A 19,573-nucleotide genomic window follows, 5' to 3' on the forward strand; every position below is an offset into this window, starting at 1 on the left:
TATTATTGGTTAATTTGGGAGCTGTAGAGAATGAGATTTTTTGATTTTGTATGGCTGCCCAAAATTGCTTAAAAAGTACTTAATGAATTGCCTGAAATCCATGGCAATCGTAGATTTAGTCGTCCACCTAAGTAGATGGTCCCCTTCATCTACATGTAATGGAATGACTTGCTATGCATGTTTAAGGTTCTCCTAAAGGAAAACCACAAGGAGGGAAAGTAGCAGTAAAGAAATTACCTGCTGAATCTACAGATTTGTCACCTCCTCCAACGGTGCCACCACCACCTAAGCCAGGATCAGAAGAATGGGTCTATGTGGATGAACCAATTCCTGAGGTATGGCAGTTTAAATTCTAGCTAGTGGAATCTATTATTTTTCTTGTTTATAGTAAGATTCACACCATTATTTGCATCATTCAGAAGGCCTCTCACAGCTGGATATAAATATATAGTCATCAAAACACCGAGATGATTTTTGAGATTACTCATTGAACCACATCTCATCCTTTCTTCACTCCTTCAAGTTTCTGAATCATGCTTTCAGCTGCTGCTACTGAGTGCTGAAATGAAGGGAACAAATAGGTCCTGTGAGGACCAATTTTCTCCCCAAGGACAAGTAGAAATGCAGTTTCCTGGAAGAATGACTTTCCTCAGAACACATATCCAGCAAATTATCTCTCTGTATCCATGTTCTCATGCCCACATCATAATGCTTTCAAATGAAGTTTAACCTCTGACTTTTTAGAAATAGAAGAAATTTTTTGAAAGTAACTGTACTACTAAAAGGCAGTTTTCTGGCTTGAGAACTTTCAGTGGGTACACTAGTACAGGCAAGGAGGTGCTCCAGGTAAGCCCTGGAAGCTCCAGCCAGTTCTTTGTTCCCTGACAACTGCAAAGCCCTGTTGCCACGTAGGCGTATCTGGTTTCTTTCACAGACAAATCATCTTAGGAGAAACACAAAGAATAGTCTTTCCTTTAAAACTTTTTAAAAGACAACGGGTTTTGTTTTTTTGTTGTTTTTTAAAGACTCGGTCCCTCTCTTCTTCACTGCAGTCCTAACTCAGCACTGACCCTCTGTCCCAGACATTTGAGACCCAATTATGAATTGCAATGACTGTGGTGTTGGCTGTTTTTATTGAGGCTTCCTGGGCAAATATCATGTCTCCTAATTAGATTATAAACAATTTGGGGAAAGGTCGGAATATGTGAAATAATACACTGTATTCAATACGGAATCAAACACCGGGCAGAGGGTGTAACAGAGTCTTAATATGGAAAATGAATGGAAAAATGAATGAATTGACATTGAAGAGAAAATTACAACAGAAAATATATAAAGATGAGAACACTGAATTATATAATTATGGATGTATGTAACTGATATTACTCAGCGAAATACAAGCTACTTTTAAAAATAAATATATTAAAAACCTGTCATAGAGTAGGATATAGAAGTGAGTTGGGGGACAGGAATAAAATTAAAATAATATGATTTGTCAAGGGTGGAGAATGAGAGACAAAAGTATTGAAATTCTAAACTCTAAACCTTGAAGCCCTTGAGAGAAATAAAATCATAGAAGACAAAAAGGAAATAGAGGACAGAAGTAAAAAAAAAAATAAACGTTAACAATGAGATATGGCACTAGCTCCCAGGTAGATTTCCTAGTAGTCAGGATTCCGGCAGAAATCAGATGATAATTTAAGGAGAGTTGAATAAAGGACTGTTTACATGTATGTGGCCAGTAAGTAAGGAAACCTCCAAGGATTAGATCATTACTCCTGAAAGAGGGATAGCTGGGAACCATTATGGCCCGTAGTCTGGAGAAGGTAAGGAAAGGGAGCAGATGCAAGACCCTCAAGAGGACCTCTGCATGGAGAGGGCCATCTGACAGGAACTGTGGCCTTCAGCAGAGGGATGCAGCCACCTACATTGACCCAGCAGAAGGGAAAAGGGAAATACTTAACCAGACCTCATGTTCTTCCTGTTCTTGTATCTCTTGCCCAGGAGGTGGAAGACAAGGGAGTTTCCTGAAGCAGTTCTCGTAAGTTAGTCTTCCAGGGCCCCAAGCAGGGTGGAGAATAAAGGATAGGAAGTAGGTCTGGAGGGACAATACGATATACGGTACAGAACTCCAGTTACCTAAGCAAAACAATGTAGAGAATGCCTTTTGCTACAACTAGAAGTAGCCTAGGGCCTGAAAACAAGGAAGGCCACGTGATCCATTCTAGTTCTTTCTCCACTCTAAGCATTTCACACATGAGTTGCAGAGTTTACCTGCCAAGGATGAGGAAAGACAGATAGACGTCCAGTTAAATTTGAATTTCAGATAATTGATGAATTTAACTGGGCATCTTATACTTTATCTGGTAACCCTAGTTCCAGGCCTTCCAAGGACCCCGGCTCTACCTTACCTCAATAGGCATATGCAAGGAAAGAGAGAGAGAGAGAGAGATTGCTTTCATATCTGGCTCTCTCAGGTGGAGACAGCAGCCAAGTTAAAGGAGAAACTTTGTCCCTCTTTCATTGCCAGCAAGGGAAGGTGCAGAGAGAACCAAAGGAGGCAGTCAAAGTGAAAGCTCTCTGTTTTCTGTTCTGAAGCTTTGGAGAATATCTGCTTTGCCCACCAATTTCCTATTATGCGCAGTCTTCTCCAATGAAGAGAATACTATTTAATTGGAAACGATGGATCTGAACCTCTAGTCACATCACATAAGTTCAACTTCCCAGACCCAGGAAAATTACATCTGGTTCTTCCAGAGACTGGAGGAACCCAGAGATATGATATTATCAATAATTCAAAGAAATCACAGAGGATATGGGAGATTCCTGAAGGCTGGATGTCGGTAAATGCCTAAATATTTAATGAAAGACAGATGGGATGTAGCAACATATAGACCAATAATCATGTCTGATCCCTGACAAAATTCGAGAGATAGTTATTAAATGCATGACTTCAGAGCACTAATGAAAAACAAAAATGATCCCCCAGAGCCCACACAGCTCACCAAGTCCAGCTGACCTGGCCCGTTCCTTTTCCGTGATAGCAAGGTTGGATAGGCAGGTCAGGGAAGTCTCACAGACATCACATACCTTGAGTTCAAAATAGTATTTGACAATTTCTCATGAAGTTCTTGTAGATAGTGAGAGCTGTGAGCAGGATGTTAGTTCAGTTGGGCCCATTCTTATGTGGGAACTCTTCATGCACAAAGTGTTAATTAATGGATTGAAGTCAACCAGGTGGGAGGTTTAGTAGTGGACTTATTTAAAATGGTCTTTATCATCATTCTGGATACCATATCTTTAAGAGAGATCACTGACAAAGTAGAAGCCAGACGGTGGAACTAGGTAAGAAAAAGGCATTAAAATAATGTCAGAGTAGCATTAAAGGAAATGTAAATGTTTCATTTAGATGGATGAATTCTTGAAGTATGGTTGGATATAGAATTGTAGGCTTTTAGACCTATATGGAGCCATCCAGTCTCCTAAAAATTTAACTGGTGATAAAATTGGCTTCAGGAGAGTCAGCTTACACCCATGTTAACATTGATGGAGCCCCTGTTATATGCTGCAGTAGAGTCTGGGCATTCCCAAACAAGCAAGTTGTATCCTGAATCTCAGCCCACCTCTCTTCACTAATGTCTTCACATATTTGGCAGGCCATCATAGGAGAGACTGTATGAATGTAGTCTGTCCTTCTCCAAAGGGCACAACCAGGGCTGCATGGACACTACAGCAAGACAAATTTCTGCTTAACACAAGGAAGAATTTTCCGTGAATTATGTGACACTGGAGGGAGCTGCCTTGGAATGTTGTACTTAAGACATCATTGAGAGCCACAGGGAGATTGGATAATCTACCTCTAGTATTTGGCATTTCTACATTGGAGAGAAAATTAGCCCAGATTACCTCTAATGTCCCCTGTGTGTGATTCCCTGAGTAAACAAATGCACAGCCAATAAGGGAATAATGAGTTCAGCAAGTTTATATTGAATATAATAGCTTCAGTTTCATTTCATTTTGATTATTTCATGTTTTTAACTGTTTATTTGCATCATTAAAGATAACATAAAAGAAACTTTCCAATTTTCATGGTACACAGAGCAAAGATAAAAATATCCTGGATAAATTCAGAGAAATAACTCATTATCACTCTCACATGAGCACTAGGTGTTCTCCCTGCTAGGCAGTTTTCCACCTTAGGCAAAATGTGACATCTATGACAATTCAATTCATTCATTCATTCATTCCATAAATATTTCTTGAGCACCTAGTATGTCCCAGACACTGTGGAAATTATAAGGAAAACTGTAAAGTGGCAAATAAGACAACCATTGTTCCTGGCTTTATGAGATAGATATTCTCAGAAATTAGCTGGAGGAGGGGAAGATAAAAAGGAGCAAGAAGCTCCACAGAGAATGTTTTAAGTATTTGCAAGTGTATCTTGATCACCTTGTTTAGTATTGCTCTTTTGACTCAACTATTCAGAAGAATTTTCACTTTGACATTTGACATGATTTGTATGCTTTACTATTTAACAGGAAATGCCTTCATTTTTAGTACCTTACTGGGAACTAATAGAAACTTCCTATATAAACTCTGTCAAAACAGTACTCAGGCATTTGAGAGAAGACCCGCATGCTGTGCTTGCTTACTTCTATGAGATTAAGTAAGTAAAGTTTCCAAAGTTCGAGTTTTACAGTTTACAGGCATGACATGTAAGCGCTGTCTCATTCTCTCTGTGCCTCACAGAGCAAGTTTTCAGCAGTTTCTAAGGCGTCCAGATCACAAGCAAGATTTTGTGTCTCAGTGGCAGGCTGATTTCAACTCTTTTCCTGAAGACCTGTGGGATGATGAGGAAACAAAAGCTGAGCTACACCAAAGAGTGAATGTAAGGGGATCTGGGATCAAGTAGGCTGGGTCTCAACACTCTCGAACCTCGTACTGCAAAACCTTAATTCAGTCCCTTTTTACTTTCATGAGCATGTGAGGAAGAGGACGGAAATGGTTTGAAAATTTGCTTTTCCAGCGTGTTTGCGGAAAGGTCCACAGCAAAGGTGACATTTGAGCAAACTCAGTACAGAAGTGATTGAGTGAGCCATGTAGATATTTGGGGGAGGAGTGTATTAGTCACAGGGACAAATGAAGGCAAAGGAACTGAAAGAGGAGGAGACTTGCTGTTTGAAGAACAGCAATGAGACAGGTGGTTGGAGCACAGCAAGCATAGATCAGAGTGTCTGGTGATGAGGTCAAAGAGATCACAGGAGACTACACGACCTAAGGCCTGGGAGGTCATTCTTAGGATACTGGTGTTGATATGAATGACAGTCAAAGTCTTGGCTGCTGGGTTTTAAAAGAGCCTATAGTAGAGTAAAAGCAGCAGGGAGACCAGTTAGGAAACAGTTGAGATGCTACTGAAATTAAGTGACTTGGGTGAGTGAAGTGCTGGAGGATTTAACCCAAGAGGTATTGAATTAACAAATGTCCTAGTAAAACTGAAGTATTTTACCTGTTCTTAGACATTCCTCAAACAGTAATTAATAGCTATGTAAATCCAAAGATTATCTGCCTTTTCTATCTTTTTCCTACTTATTTGTAATGCCAGCCCTCCTAGAAACTTCCCCATATCAGTCAGGTGATTGTTGGTAGAATGATTAGGTATTTAAGTTAAAAATATCTTAGATAGAATTTTTTTTTCTAATTCCAAATGTATCATATATTTATTGTAGATAAATTAGGTAATAAAAAGAAGCAACATTTAAAATGGAAAATCCATAATCCCATTGCCATTCGTTAACTATTGTTATTACCTTGGGGCAATTATGTTTGCAAAATATGTGACTGTAATACACATTTTGTTTTTTAACATTCTTTTTCACCAATATTACATGTTTTCTTACTACCTTATTATTTTTATGTCTCAAAGATATTTCATTGACTATATCATAATATATTTAACAAATTTCTATTATTAGTCATCGTTTCATTAACAAATATTTGCTGAGCACCAACTTTTTATTCGATAGAATTATACAGTAAAATTTCATCCAGCTAAATATTTACCACATCCTTAATTATTTTCTTGGGCAAATTTCTAAAAAAGTGGAAATTGCTGATTCTAAAATTATGGCTAGTTTTTAAACACATTAAAAACTTGCAAATGTCACTCCAAGTAACAGATTATGAGAATGCGCCAAATATTGGGTTCTACCTTTTTTGTTAATCTCTGCCAATTTAATGGGCAAAAATATGGATATCTTCTGTTATTCGCATTTCTATTTTTACACTTGAAGTTGACCATCTTTTCCTAAGTTTGCCACCTAAATTTCTCTTCTTCCTGAAGCCTGTTTATGATTTCTTTCCATTTTTATGTTGGGTTTTGCTCTTTTTCTTATTGCTTTCCAAGACCTCTTTATATATTAAGGATATAAACCATCTGTTGGTCAAATGTTACAAATATATTATCAGTTTGATATTTGCCTTATATTATTTGAGATGAGTTTTAACACAAAGAAATCCTTTAATGTTTATGTAGATAAATGTAGAAAATTTTTCTTCATTGCTTCTCTTTGTGGTCAAGTTAGAAAATACATCTTGAACCTGAGATTATATAATTAATTTACTTAACATAATCTTTTAAATTTATTTTAATTTTAAAATTTATTTTAAGTTCTTTTAATTTTCAGTTGGCTAAAATATGAACAATTCTTATATATATATAAGATAGATAATAGAAAAGAACACGTGGTCTCTATTTGGCAGGTTCAATAAGTTTTGGCCAAATCAACTGCATTAATGATATTATAATTCTTTTTAGCTGTGACTCCTCAGCAGAAGTAATAGTAGAGAAACTTGTGAAGTTTTAAAAAAATAAACCTTCCGTTGCTTTGGGTCCTTTGTCTGAACTCCTTAGGTTTAGGAAGGGACTTTATATACCATTCAGTTTTCAAAGTCTCATAAGTAATTCTGATTGAAACAATTGTTCTATTTTTTTTAATATATTTTTATGTTTACATGGTCTTACAAAAACCGATGAAAGTAAGTTAAGAACCCCTACAACTGATATATTTCTATCCATTTCCTTGCTACAGTTTTTGATTTATAGAGATTAATGCAGCAGCAGTGTTTTCTGAAGAAGGGTTAAAATACATAAAGCATAGCCACCGTGAATGAAGTGAACTGCCATGGATTTGTGCTAAACATGGGCATGTGATTTGGTGTCTTTCAGACACAGAGACACAGAGTAGAAGCAAAATAAATATCTGTTGAATGAAGGAATACAATACATGAGCGCATTAGGTCTGAATTTTCTTTAGGAACATTTTTTAAGACAGGCAAAGGATTTGGGTTTGATTATACTGCGGTAATATGAGCCGTGACCCTAAAGCATAACGGTGATATTTCTTTTTCTTCAGGACTTACGAGACTGCCTGTGGGACATTTGTGATGCCCGGAAGGAAGAGGCAGAGCAAGAGCGTCTGGATATCATTAATGAGGCCTGGTTGCAGGTCTCCACAGGAATAGCAATGAACCATTTCTTCTCACTGATGCAGGTAGGAGCACCACTGGTCACGGTGACACAGACTCTTTCCTCCACAGCCACGTTCCTTATGTAACAACTCCTTTGGGAATGTGAGGGGTCTGTTCAGGAGTCGTGTTACTCACAGCACTCTGTCAGGCTCCAACTTGCTGAGAAACTTAGCTGAAATAAATCATTTTGGCCCCGGCCCAAACAAGCACCAGAACTGGGAGCATCTCAAGCAAACACTCACCAGCTCTGCTTCCAGGTAGCCTAAGAGCTGTGGAGGGGACCCCAGAGATGGTGTCTCTACTAGTTGTTACCTCATCATTCTCTCACAGCAGACACCCAAAGTAGTCAGCCAAAGCCTAGGAAAGCATCCATGCCACATGGGCTAGATCAGACTCAGCAGGCATTTGATTCCAGAAAAAGGTTTATGTCTGGATTGGAAAAGCAGACCGTTCATCAGAACAACCTGATTAAGGTATATTTTGCAGACTGTTTAAATAGAAAATTGCACTAGACAAGAAGACAGATTTTCTGTTAACAGTGGGGAGGGAGTACAGACCAAGTCTGGATACTCAGCTCTGCTAAGAATAAGGGTAGAGAGTTTTTAAGAGCTGGGGTTGGGGGAAGAGCAAAGTAATAGGCTATCTGTGTTTTCTAACTGACCTTGCCTAAAGGGAGAATAAACTTTCTCCTATCTTCATGACAGGAGGGAGTTTTGCCACTTGGAGCGAATCACCCTCCCATGTGAGGCTCCTCCCCTCCCAGAGGAACTGACACATGAGGGCTCTCTCCCTTGTTGCTACATTTCAAAGAGATGGTTCTCACATCCCAGAGAAAGACAGTTCTGGGTTCTAAAACTAGCAAGCTTTTAAAAAGACTTACATCTCAAAGAGACAGAGAACAGATTTATAATGACAAGTTTTCTGAAGTAATACTCTAAGAACAGGGACGTCAGGAGCCTAGAGTTAGGAAGAAGCCCATGTGAAATTTAGTCAAGCTGAGGGGAATATAAAGTCTGTCTTGGTCAAGCTGTGTCTCCATGAGTATTGTTTTCCTAAGAGAAAAAGAATAGAGAATGGAAAGGGAGACATTTCTAGTCTTCAGCTGATTAGCTTACATAAGGAGCTACTGCAGGAGATGAGAATATTTATCTGATAATCACTAGAGCTAGCGTATAGTAGGAGTTGAATAAATACTTGTTCCACAAATGACTATGAATGCTAGTACTTCCAGCATTCAAAGGGACAGACCCCTGGGACCGCGGCGGGTTGGACCACAGGAGGCCTGAAAAGTCAGCAGAGACCTGAGAGGCAGGAGCAGCCTCACCAGTTACTGACTCTGGGATCCAGATGGGAGCTACAAAGCATAAATTGTGCAAAGGATTAAAGTGAGACTCCCAAAGCAGCCGGAGCCAGTCTGGGTAGCATCCAAGATACCAGTTTGGGCAAGCAGAGACTGAATGTTGGAACAGGTGTGTCAAAAGCTTATAGCACAAGTAACTGAAATCCAATAATGCAGGTAAAGGGAATAGAGAATTTTTGTGAGTCATTCTCATTTGTCTGAGCAATACATGCCTCTTTTGGAAATGATGTAACTCGTGCTTCTGAGCAATACCTAGATTTAAGGCTCTCACCCTGAGAAACTCAATCCACGTCTAAAACCAACCAAGGGAAGGGAAGATAACAGTCTATAAGACAAGTTTTCTACAAAATAAATTTTAGAAAATGCGGTCCTAGATGATTTCAAAGATTCCTTTCGAAACTAAGATTTTGGGACAAGAAAAATGTAAGAAAGAATTAATTACTAGTTATCATAAATGTGAGCAGAACGTTAATCGATTCTGCTTCTATGAGAATATTGGATATAGAATGCCATCTTATTCAGAGGTAGCTATATATGAATCAAATTATGCCCCTTAAAATAAATTAATCTTTTATATAAAATAATATAATAGGGCTAGCTTACCTTGAACACTGTCTCAAATACCAACTATATAAAATAGGATCTACTACATTTAATCATAATTAAAGAGTTCTCTAAGTTAAGGAGGAAATAAGTTCCTTATTTTTAAATTTATTTGCCAAATAATGTAATGCTGTAACTCAATGACTAATATTAGTTTGGTGCAAAAGTTATTGCGGTTGTTGCAATTATTTTTAACCTTTTTAACTGCAATTACTTTTGCACCAACCTAATAATTTTTTTATAACCTTGCAACACATTCCTTTAGTTCCCCAAAGTTATTTGTCAATATCCAATTTGTACAATTTGGGATTACATTTGCATGCTACTCAGTTTAAGTGTGGTATTTATTGTGTAGGTTCCCCTGAGTAGAATTTACAAGACTCATTTTCTCTCTACTGTTTTACCAAATCTAAGCATGACAGGTACAAACACTTACTGTCAAGCTGTGAAATTAGTCCCTAGATGAATATGTTAAAACTCAATTTGGTTTCTCAGCCAAGGAAAGAGACAAATGTTTAGTTTTCCTCATCATTTCAAAGAGCTAGTTTGAAAAGTTACTTAAGTATATATTTATGTTTAAAATCCAAGTGGAGTATTTAAATATGTTCCATGATTTAAAACAGTATATGAATGATAATTTTATTGTATACCACAGATTCAAATTAACCAAATGAGTTTCTTCTTGTTTCATTTATTTAGCTAGAAATATTTAATAATGCAGAGAACAGGTTTTTCAGGAGCAATTTGGCTTAGCTTTTCAGTATCAAAAACAGACTTACTGAAACTGTCCTTGTCTTTTGTTATCGACACAATACAAAGCAGACTTTTATATTTGTTCCCAACTGTGAATATGGCAGTTAAAGACTATTTCATGTTTTATGAAATAAATGGCAATGTTAATTGTTTGCTAAATACAGGGATCACTTCATAAATACCCTTGGGTTAGGTTCAGCTGAGGGCTTTGAACAGTAGGTCAGTTTTGTTCTTTCTTAAGAAGACACTTTCTATAATTAACTAGCTATCATGGAATACATGTATATAAGAGCTTCGATCTTTAAGCCCTCGGGTGCTGGTTTAAGTAACCCCACTAACTAAAGCAAAGTCTGGAGGTCGTGTTTACACAACAAAGAGAAGCACAGATATGCCAACTGGTCTAAATACCTCAGGGGAGAACAGGTTGGAAAACTCATGGTCTACATTCGTGTGTTTGGCACTGTGCGGGGTCTCACTATGCATGCATTTCATCATTACTGCAAAGGGAAATGACCTGGCTGGCAGGGAGTCACTTGTGGATAACTCATGCTCACCTTGCCACCAACTCCTCTCTGTTTCTCCATTTCCCTCGAGGCCCCTACTGGCAAAGCCAGCAGAGGGGTTTTGCTGTGAGCATGGAGAAGTGATCTCCCTACCCTGCATATTGAGCAAGAATGGAGACCGTAAAAAAGAGAACAATTCATTATCACTTTGCCTTTCTCTTTGTCATTTCTCCACAATTAGAGGACCAAAACCTAGTCTTATTTTGTATTTCAGTTTTTTTTGTATTTCAGTTTTTTTTGTATTTGTATTTGGTATTTATATGTATAATATTTTTTATATCTCTCAAATCAACATGTTACTTATGAGAGAAGACACTCAAGTGTTTGTTACTATAGTAACTGATTGAATATGGGACACAGGAAACATTCTTAATGTCAAAATAATGAATAATATACACTACTTCAGACACCATACAATCTTTTGTCACAATATCAAGAGACATAGAAATGTCATCTTAAGTGGAATCATACTCAATAAGTATAGGGAACACTGTCACCAGTTTCCTTTAATTTTTATGAAATTTTACATATACACTTGTAGCCAATTCTCTTTCTTAATGTCCAGAAAATAGATTTCCAGAAAATTGATTTAAAACCCAAATGTTTTAAAATAGTGCTCACAGAGCTTATGTAGAAAATATGTACAGATCTGCTTGTTTTTTCTTGGGTATTAACATTCATATTTGCTATTAAAGGCAGAACTGAATCGTTTCCAAGATACAAAGAGATTCCTTCAAGACTATTACAAGGGAATGGAATGCAAAATCCCAGCAGTGGACAGTAAGAGATTTACTCGTGTCCCATTGGTCCAAATGGATAGTAAAGAGATTTTGGAAAGCCAGCTTAGGTAAGTCAGGCTATCATGTTGCACTGTAATTGGTTTGAATATAAAGCTTTGTGATTTTTAACTGAATACTACTAATAAAAACCATATGCCTATATCTGCAAATCCAAAATCCAGAAGAGCTCTAAAAACTGAAATTTTTTTGTAACTTCAATTTAAGATTAATGATATGCATTATTTATACCACGTATAGTGAATATTTACTGTTACTCATTTTTGCTGCAGAGGTATAGTGTGTTTTGTTACAAAGCATTTCCAATAGACTCCACTGGGGATGTAAGGGAATATATTGTAGACATGAATTCTGAAACACTTTTGACCCCAAGAGTTTCTGGTAAGAGATTGTGAACCTCTACCACTTTATGAAAGGTTCCAAGCTGTTTTGTGTGTGTGTGTGTGTATGTGTGTGTGTGTGTGTGTGTGTGTATCACATCATGTAAAAGAAAATGGAAGGGGTTATGAGGCTTCTTTCTCAGTAAAGAGAAACAGTAAAGACTCAGTCATATGTGATCATGATTTTGTGAGACTGAAAAACTTATTAACAGTCTAACACCAGGTTCCTGCCAGCAAGAAAATTAACTTGGTGTTAAGGGTGGAACAAAAATTATATTTTCAGCCAAACACTCCTATACAATATGAAAGTTTTTAAAATAATTGCTTTTATAGACCCAATGGGTGGGGGGCGAGGAGAAGCAAGATTCCAAACCCTGAAAAGCTATAAACAGGTAGAAAACTATCTGTAAGAAATAGGGGGTGGGAGTGGTGGTAATTCATGTGATGTGGTTCCCAACTATAACACATTAAAAGAGAGCAAAAAGTAAGAAAATAAAGTAAAAAATAAAATTCAAAATCCTTAAATTATATGAATTAATAAAAACTAATTTAATAAAATAGAATTAAGAATTAAAGTAACATTTTCTCATGACCGGTAAGCAGATTATGAGAAAATAAACTTGATGAGGAGAAAAAGAAATTATATTTTTAAAATAATATATAGTCCTTAAACATTAAATTTTCAAGGAGATGAGCTATGTATTATAGATTGAAAGTAGTGGATGTGCTTTATTTTACAAGCTTGCTCAGTCAATATGAGTAGCAAGAGTGAATATGTTTTGAAGTCAGATAGATCTGATTTCAGTCCTGGGTCTGATATTTACTAGGTATGTAAATAAGACAATTTAACTGTTTTGGAACTCTCTTAAGTCTTGGTTTTCTTATCTGTAAAGTAGGGTTGTTAAGAAGATCATGGAAAATGAAATCCTCAGAACACGTAGTACCACTTTTGGAATCAGAAAACCTGAGATCTAGTCCCAGTAATTCTCGTTAAGTGGTGACTGCTATTAATATTGCACAATATGACAATAAACTATTCTTACTTACATGCCCTATTTTAATTGTAAGTGTTGTATGTTCTTGCTTTGTTTGTTTTACCCTCCCTGATTCCAGAAAGGATTTGAAATGACCTGAAAACAATAAGGTTAGATAGTGATCTAAGGCCCATTTCTTCTCTCTCTTGATTTCTTCCATCTATTCCCATCATGTCCCTGGCACGCCCATGTGTAAGCAAGAAAACACAAGAAGGAAAGTTTGTACTCTCTTCTTGATACAAATACAAGAGAAATGTTTAACTCAGCAAGCCGCTGAAAGAGAACTTTGAAACGAAACACAATGAAAAATTCCAAGGGCAGTATAAACCATCAGAGCCACCAAAAGAGGCCAAGTTCCAACTTCTACAGTAGCAGCTCATTCTGTTCTTAGCACAAAATAACAAGTCAGGCATAACAGGGAAGCTATTAATGTTGGTTAGTAGAATGAAACAGGCAAAAGAACAGCCAGTTCTTATTTTCTGCAAAACAACTCTGCACCAATCTTAGTCTCAAATCACTGCTATGAATATCTACTGGAACTCTCTCTCAGTCAATCAATGTATCAACCAATCCACCAATCAACCGCAGTCTAACCTATATAGGGAAACAAGCACAATGCATTTTCACATAGCTTGTCTATTTTATTCCTTCAAAGACCGAATAATAATAATAACTATTAATTAATTAATAACTAATAATTAGTAATGACTAATAACTAGTAACAATAATAGTGATATTATTATCATCATATTTGTATAATTCCAGTAGGAACAGAGCCTCAGAAAGTCAAGTGACATGCCCCAGTTCATATGGCAGAGCTAGCTAGACCAGAGTACTTCCCAGTAAATGAATTCTAATCTGAAATTCTTTTTCTATTAATAAGTGATGAGCTACCTCTACTGTCTCCCAAAGCAAAATGTTGGGAAGTGCATTGTGTACTATATTAAACATCTACAGGTGATTTCACAACCTTTGCCTTAGCTTATTAGACACATGTATTTCATGCGTCTCAGACCGAGATTTAACATTACTTGATTATTGAACTGTAAATTGCCCTTGTGGGTGGAGGTACACCAAGTAGTAGACGCTCAACACAGTGCCTTCCAGGCACGGTACCGTGTCAGAATTCCAAGCACTCTAAGGACCAGAGAGCCCAGTTCAAGAAACCTCATCGGATGCTTCCAAACAAGGCCAGCTGATTGTTTGCTGGGGTTCACAGTCAGCTTTCTGAGTCATCGCTCTGTTCCCCAGCAACTGGAGTCTGCCAAACCAAACGCTTGTTCCTATTATTGCTCCTGACTCCTCTCCACAAGTTTCAGCAAAAGTGTCCTTGGAGCTCCTCTCTCCCCATTTCTTGCCCAAGATGAAAGCTATTCTCACTTTTAATCACCGAGGTGGGTCCCGCCGTCTTGTGGATCTCTCCCACCTCTGTTGTTAGCCTTTGAGATCCTGGAATCCTTAGGGGATAGAGTATTCCAGGGCAGCTCCGGAATTTCTACATGGAGCGGCAGTGGGGTTGAGAGAAGGAGGAGGGAGAGTTTAACGCTATGTTCTCACAGCACTTTACAACATAAAGAGACAGCCTTCATCATCCATACTCGAGAGTGGGGAGGCTGCTGGACGTCTCCCCCACCAACCACGAAAACGTTGCTGCCCTTGCGGACCTCACATCTGTCGCATCCTGCTTTTTAACTGTCCACCGGAAGCCAATACCAGTCGTCTTAAAGTAGTGATGCACAGGCCTATGTGGTTTGCTTTTTCATGACTGGTTTACTCCTTGTCAGAAGTTTACGCCCTGGATAAATTTCAAAATCGTGTTTGCTTCGCATTGCCGTTGTTTAATCCCCTTCCTCACAAGTACTGAGCACGCAACCCGAAAATTACGTTTTGTCATTGCTTGTTTCTAGTTTCCACTTGTTTTTAAGATGTTCTAGACCACAAAAATGTGAATGGAGTCTTTTATAGTCTTTTTGCCATTTAAAGAGTTCTTCCAAGAAAACTCTGAAAACTGAGATTAAAGCGAGACCACAAAATTCACAAAGTAACGTGGTCATGAAAATAGACTTCTGTTAAATAAAATCTTTATATTTCCTGTTTTGTCTGTTTGTTTCCAAAGAATTCCTCTAGTGTCTCGATCATCTGTTTCTCCGGATGTAACTACATCCAAACCCAAACCGAAAACCTTACTGAAGGGCAAAATCGATCACTCGCTAGAAAAAATAGAGTTAAATTTTGAGGCGGATGAGAAGCTGATAATGGACATCTGGCAACAAGCTTCCTTCGCAATATCTCAGATGGTAAGCCATGCTTGTCGTTGTGTTTTCTTTCAGTAATACCCATTCATTAAGTACCAACGTTGGTGACAGGCCATGGGTGAAAAATTTACGCAATGTTCGCAAGCACTGTATACATTTATCCCCCATTTTTTTTTTTCTGAAAGAAATAGAAAGTGAAACACTTCAAACAGCAAATACATGAGATCAAGACAGGCATGAACCAACTTTTAGGTGATTTTCTATACTGGACCAGGCAAGGTTCCAAACAAGGGCCTAAGGGCCAATCAGGAAATGTCATGGAGTCAAGTATAAGGCAAAGGGGGGCAGGGGAAGCACTGTGGCCAAGTGGAAATCACACCCCTGTCTAAAGAGGTATGTGCTACTCAGCCCTACCCAATCCTTGTCATTTAAAATGAGCCCCAGGATGGCCAGATTTTCCAATTTTACAAGAAAAACCAGAAATTCTGATTTTTATGTGAAACCTACTGATTTTAACATGTTAGAAATAAAATCAAGTTTAAAAAAATTTACAGAGCCAAGCAGAACATACATCTGCCTTATAGGACTCTAGTTTAAAACCTCTGCTAAGCATTTTACATAAGTCACCTATGGGGTAATTACTATTATCCTCTTTAGAGTGGAAAACTAAAATCCAGAAAGGTTAAGAAACTTGCCCAAGGTCACTCAGCAGGTAAGTGTCAGAGATGGGACTTCAACCTGGGTCTCTAGGACTTCCAAGTTCCATGTCCTTTCCACCTTCCCTGGGAGGTAAGGAGATGACAGTCCCTGTCTGCAAGGAGTCTGTACCACATCAATGGAGAAAGGAAGAGCATACAAATAACTTTAGTCTAAGCAGAGGCTTCACCCTGTCCAGAGGCACACAGAGTTTACTTCGGAGGACCACTGTTCCCTCATCCTCCAGTCTCCATCTCCATTTTGTGTCAAGCCTTCTTCGAGTTTCTCTGAAATATTTCATTCAAACAGAAAGCAGAATCAACTTTCCAAAAGATTTTGTGGAAGAGGCAGAAGAGGGGCTTGCATCACAATCTCACAGTATGCCATCAGCACTGTTGATTGGGCATTTTCCAAGTCCCTTCCCGGCTGCTCTGCTGCCAGGGTTCTTTCCTCTGACCTGGTCTGATAGCGGCCACCAGTGCCTCCTTTCCTCACTCCCTCTCTCTTTTTGTTCTCCTTACTTCTTTCTTTTCTCCCTCTCAAAAGTGAACATAAACTCCTCTCATTGTCTTGCTTCTTTTAAAAACTATTTTAGTGTGTGTTTTGACACATATAAGAAAAAAATGCATGAAATATAATTGCATGGCTTAATGAGCCCACCCAAAACACCTCCTCATGGAACCACCACACAGGGAGACAGGAAAAGATCTGCACCTGCCAAGTCCTTCTTATGCCCCTTACCAGCCCTCATCACGGAGCCCTCCATCTCCGTGAAAGGGACCTTCCATCTTGCCTGTGTAGTAATCACTTCCTTGACTTTCTTAAGAGCTTTATTACCCAACTCTATACCTCTACACAGCATAGTTTAGCTTTGCTTGCTTTGAGCTTTAAATAATGGACTCATACCCTTTGTCTCTTTGGGCCTTCTTTTGCTCAACAACATTTGTGACATTCATCACATCCTCTTGAGTGTAGCTGTATTCTGTTCATTTTTGTTGCTGTGTAGTGTTCCATTATATAAATAGACCACAGTTTATTTAACCAGGCTGCGACTGGGACACATTTGGGCTCCAGTTTGGTGCCATTATGGATACTGCTGCTGTGACCATTCTTACACATGTCCATTGGTGCTCATAGGCACCCGTAACAGGTGTATATCTAGGAGTACGTGCTCTCTTCAATGTCAGTAGACAATACTGTACATAATACTTCAACTTTCACAGGTAATGCTAAATCCTGTCCCCGTTTCACTACAGTATCATCTTTGCCATGAGTTAGGTGATCACATATTATACATTAGATCAGCCGCGTTGTCTATTTGTTTGTGTATCTTTGTACCCAGACCACACAACATCATCCCATTTATTTCTTATCTCGATGAGCAAATGTTTCCACCTTGTCATCTGTCAAGAGCATCTTGGTTCTTCTAGGCTCTTAGCCTTTTCATGTAAATTTTCAAATTAGCTTGTCAAGATTCATGAAAAAGTTGGCTATAGATTGTTTTTTTCAGGTAGTATTTACCGGATTATGGAAATTCAATTTCATTTCTAGCCTACTATGAAGGGTTGTTTTTTTTTTTTAATGAATTGTATTATCAGATGTCTTTTCTATATCTATTGAGATTATCATATGATTTTTCAACATTTTATGTTAATGTGAAATATATTGATCAATTTTCTAATGTTAAACTTTCATCGCATTCCAGTAATAAGTCCAACATTGAAATGAAGCATCATCCTTCTTACCTATTGCTGGATTTGTTTTCCTAATAATTTGTTTAGAACTTTTGATCTTTTGTTCATGAGTGACAAAATTCTGTAATTTTTCCTTTTTATATTGTTCTTGTCAACTTTTAGCATCCAGGTAACACTAGCCTCACAAATTAAGTTGGGATATAGCTTTGGAAGGTTATGTGGAAGTTGGAATTTTTCTTGAGATGTTTGGTAGCATTTACTAAGAAGCCATCTAGGTCTATAGTTTTGTAAGAAGTCTATAGGAAGAGTTTTGTTACTCGCTCCACCCAAGGAGTCATTTTCTTTAATAGATATAGCATACTTTCTATTTTCCACTTCTTGGGAAAAAGAACCTGGGTTGGTTTTGGTAAGTTTTGTTTTGCTAGGAACTTTTCCATTTCTAGATTTCTAAATGTATTGGCATGAAGTTCTTTAAAATATCCTCTAATGTTTGTGTTGATATAACACAGTATATTATCTACTTGATGTATTTGCGTGATGTCCCCTTTGCCAGTTTCAATGCTGAATCTTTGTGCTTTTCCCCTTCGTTGATCAGCTTATATCAGCCTTTTCAAATAACTAGCTTTCAACTTCATTGATTCATTTTACTTTATTTGTTTCTTCTTAATTTTATTTCTTTCTTCATTATTTTCTTTGGGGTTATTGTCCCATTCTTCCCTAGGGCTGTGAGATTGGTGATAGTTTGTTCATTTTCAGTCTTTCTTTTTGTCCTTCTGTGGCTTCCTTTAACTGTATCTCAAAAAATTTGATATAATGTTATTTTTGTTATCATTTTGTGCAAAACATTTCAAAAGTATACTTTTAATTTTCAAAACAAGATGCTGATTTCTAGCTTAATTACATTTCAATCAGAGGACACACTCATGTAAATTTTTTGAAATTTGCTTTATGGTCAATTTTGGAAATGTTCTGTGTGTTCTTGATATATATATATATGTGTGTGTGTGTGTGTGTGTGTGTGTGTGTGTATATTCCATTGTGTCTATATATAATATATATGTTATGTATGTATTACATATACACAGAAATTGTTTTATATATAAGTATTTATACATTATTATTTTATTTATTATATATTTATACTTTAAATATGCATAAATAATTATATATAATTGTTTAGATCTTATTTATCCTTTTAAAATTTGTTTTCTTCTTTGATTTACCAAGAGATGTATGATAAAATTACACTATAAGAGTGGATTAATTTCTCTCTATAGTTTTTATCAAGTTTTGCTTTATGTATGTTTGAGGCCATGAAGTTGGGTATATACAATTTTAAATTGTTAAATCCTTCGGTGAATTGAACCTTTTATTTTTGTCAGGTAATCTTCTTTATCTATAATGTGTTTTTTTTTTGTAAATTGTAATTTGGGATATTGTTTACGTATCTTTTTCATCCTTTTTTTTTTCAACCTTGCTGTATCTTTTCTTTCTTGCTTTCTCCCCCTGTAAGTTTATAAGGGATGCATTCTATTACTATTTTTTTAGTGTTTACCCTAAGATTTATATATGAATTATTAACTCATCAAAGTCTAAATGTTACTTAGTGATTCATGGTGTTTTTTCTACAGTAACCAAGATTAAATAATTTTAAATATATAATCCAAATGAGAAAAGAAGTAGGACAAAAAAAGATTCAGGACAAACAATACAAATAAAAAGCACCCAGTGAGATGGTAGATTTATACCCCAACTATATCTACAACTACAGTACATTAAGCTAAAGTGATCCAGATAAAGGAACATGATTAGTAAATAATTATAAAAATACAGAAATGATCTTCCATTATTGACCTGAGAGGAGAATTGACCTGAGAGGTAGTGTGATGATCCCCAATAGCCAGCAAAGAA

General features: G+C 37.1%; 1 protein-coding gene across 4 annotated transcripts in view; it reads left to right on the forward strand.

Annotated features, from left to right (window-relative positions):
* SPEF2 (sperm flagellar 2) overlaps nt 1-19,573 on the forward strand; it is a 164,581-nt gene that overhangs the window by 96,040 nt on the left and 48,968 nt on the right. For all 4 annotated transcript variants that reach the window (XM_033111285.1, XM_033111286.1, XM_033111283.1 and 1 more), the window contains 6 exons: nt 187-335; nt 4,539-4,666; nt 4,750-4,888; nt 7,413-7,550; nt 11,502-11,653; nt 15,134-15,314. In XM_033111285.1, coding sequence (XP_032967176.1) covers nt 187-335; nt 4,539-4,666; nt 4,750-4,888; nt 7,413-7,550; nt 11,502-11,653; nt 15,134-15,314 — 887 coding nt within the window. The remainder of the gene's footprint in view (nt 1-186; nt 336-4,538; nt 4,667-4,749; nt 4,889-7,412; nt 7,551-11,501; nt 11,654-15,133; nt 15,315-19,573) is intronic.

The sequence above is a fragment of the Rhinolophus ferrumequinum genome, chromosome 7, assembly GCF_004115265.2.
Source record: "Rhinolophus ferrumequinum isolate MPI-CBG mRhiFer1 chromosome 7, mRhiFer1_v1.p, whole genome shotgun sequence".
NCBI lineage: Eukaryota > Metazoa > Chordata > Mammalia > Chiroptera > Rhinolophidae > Rhinolophus > Rhinolophus ferrumequinum.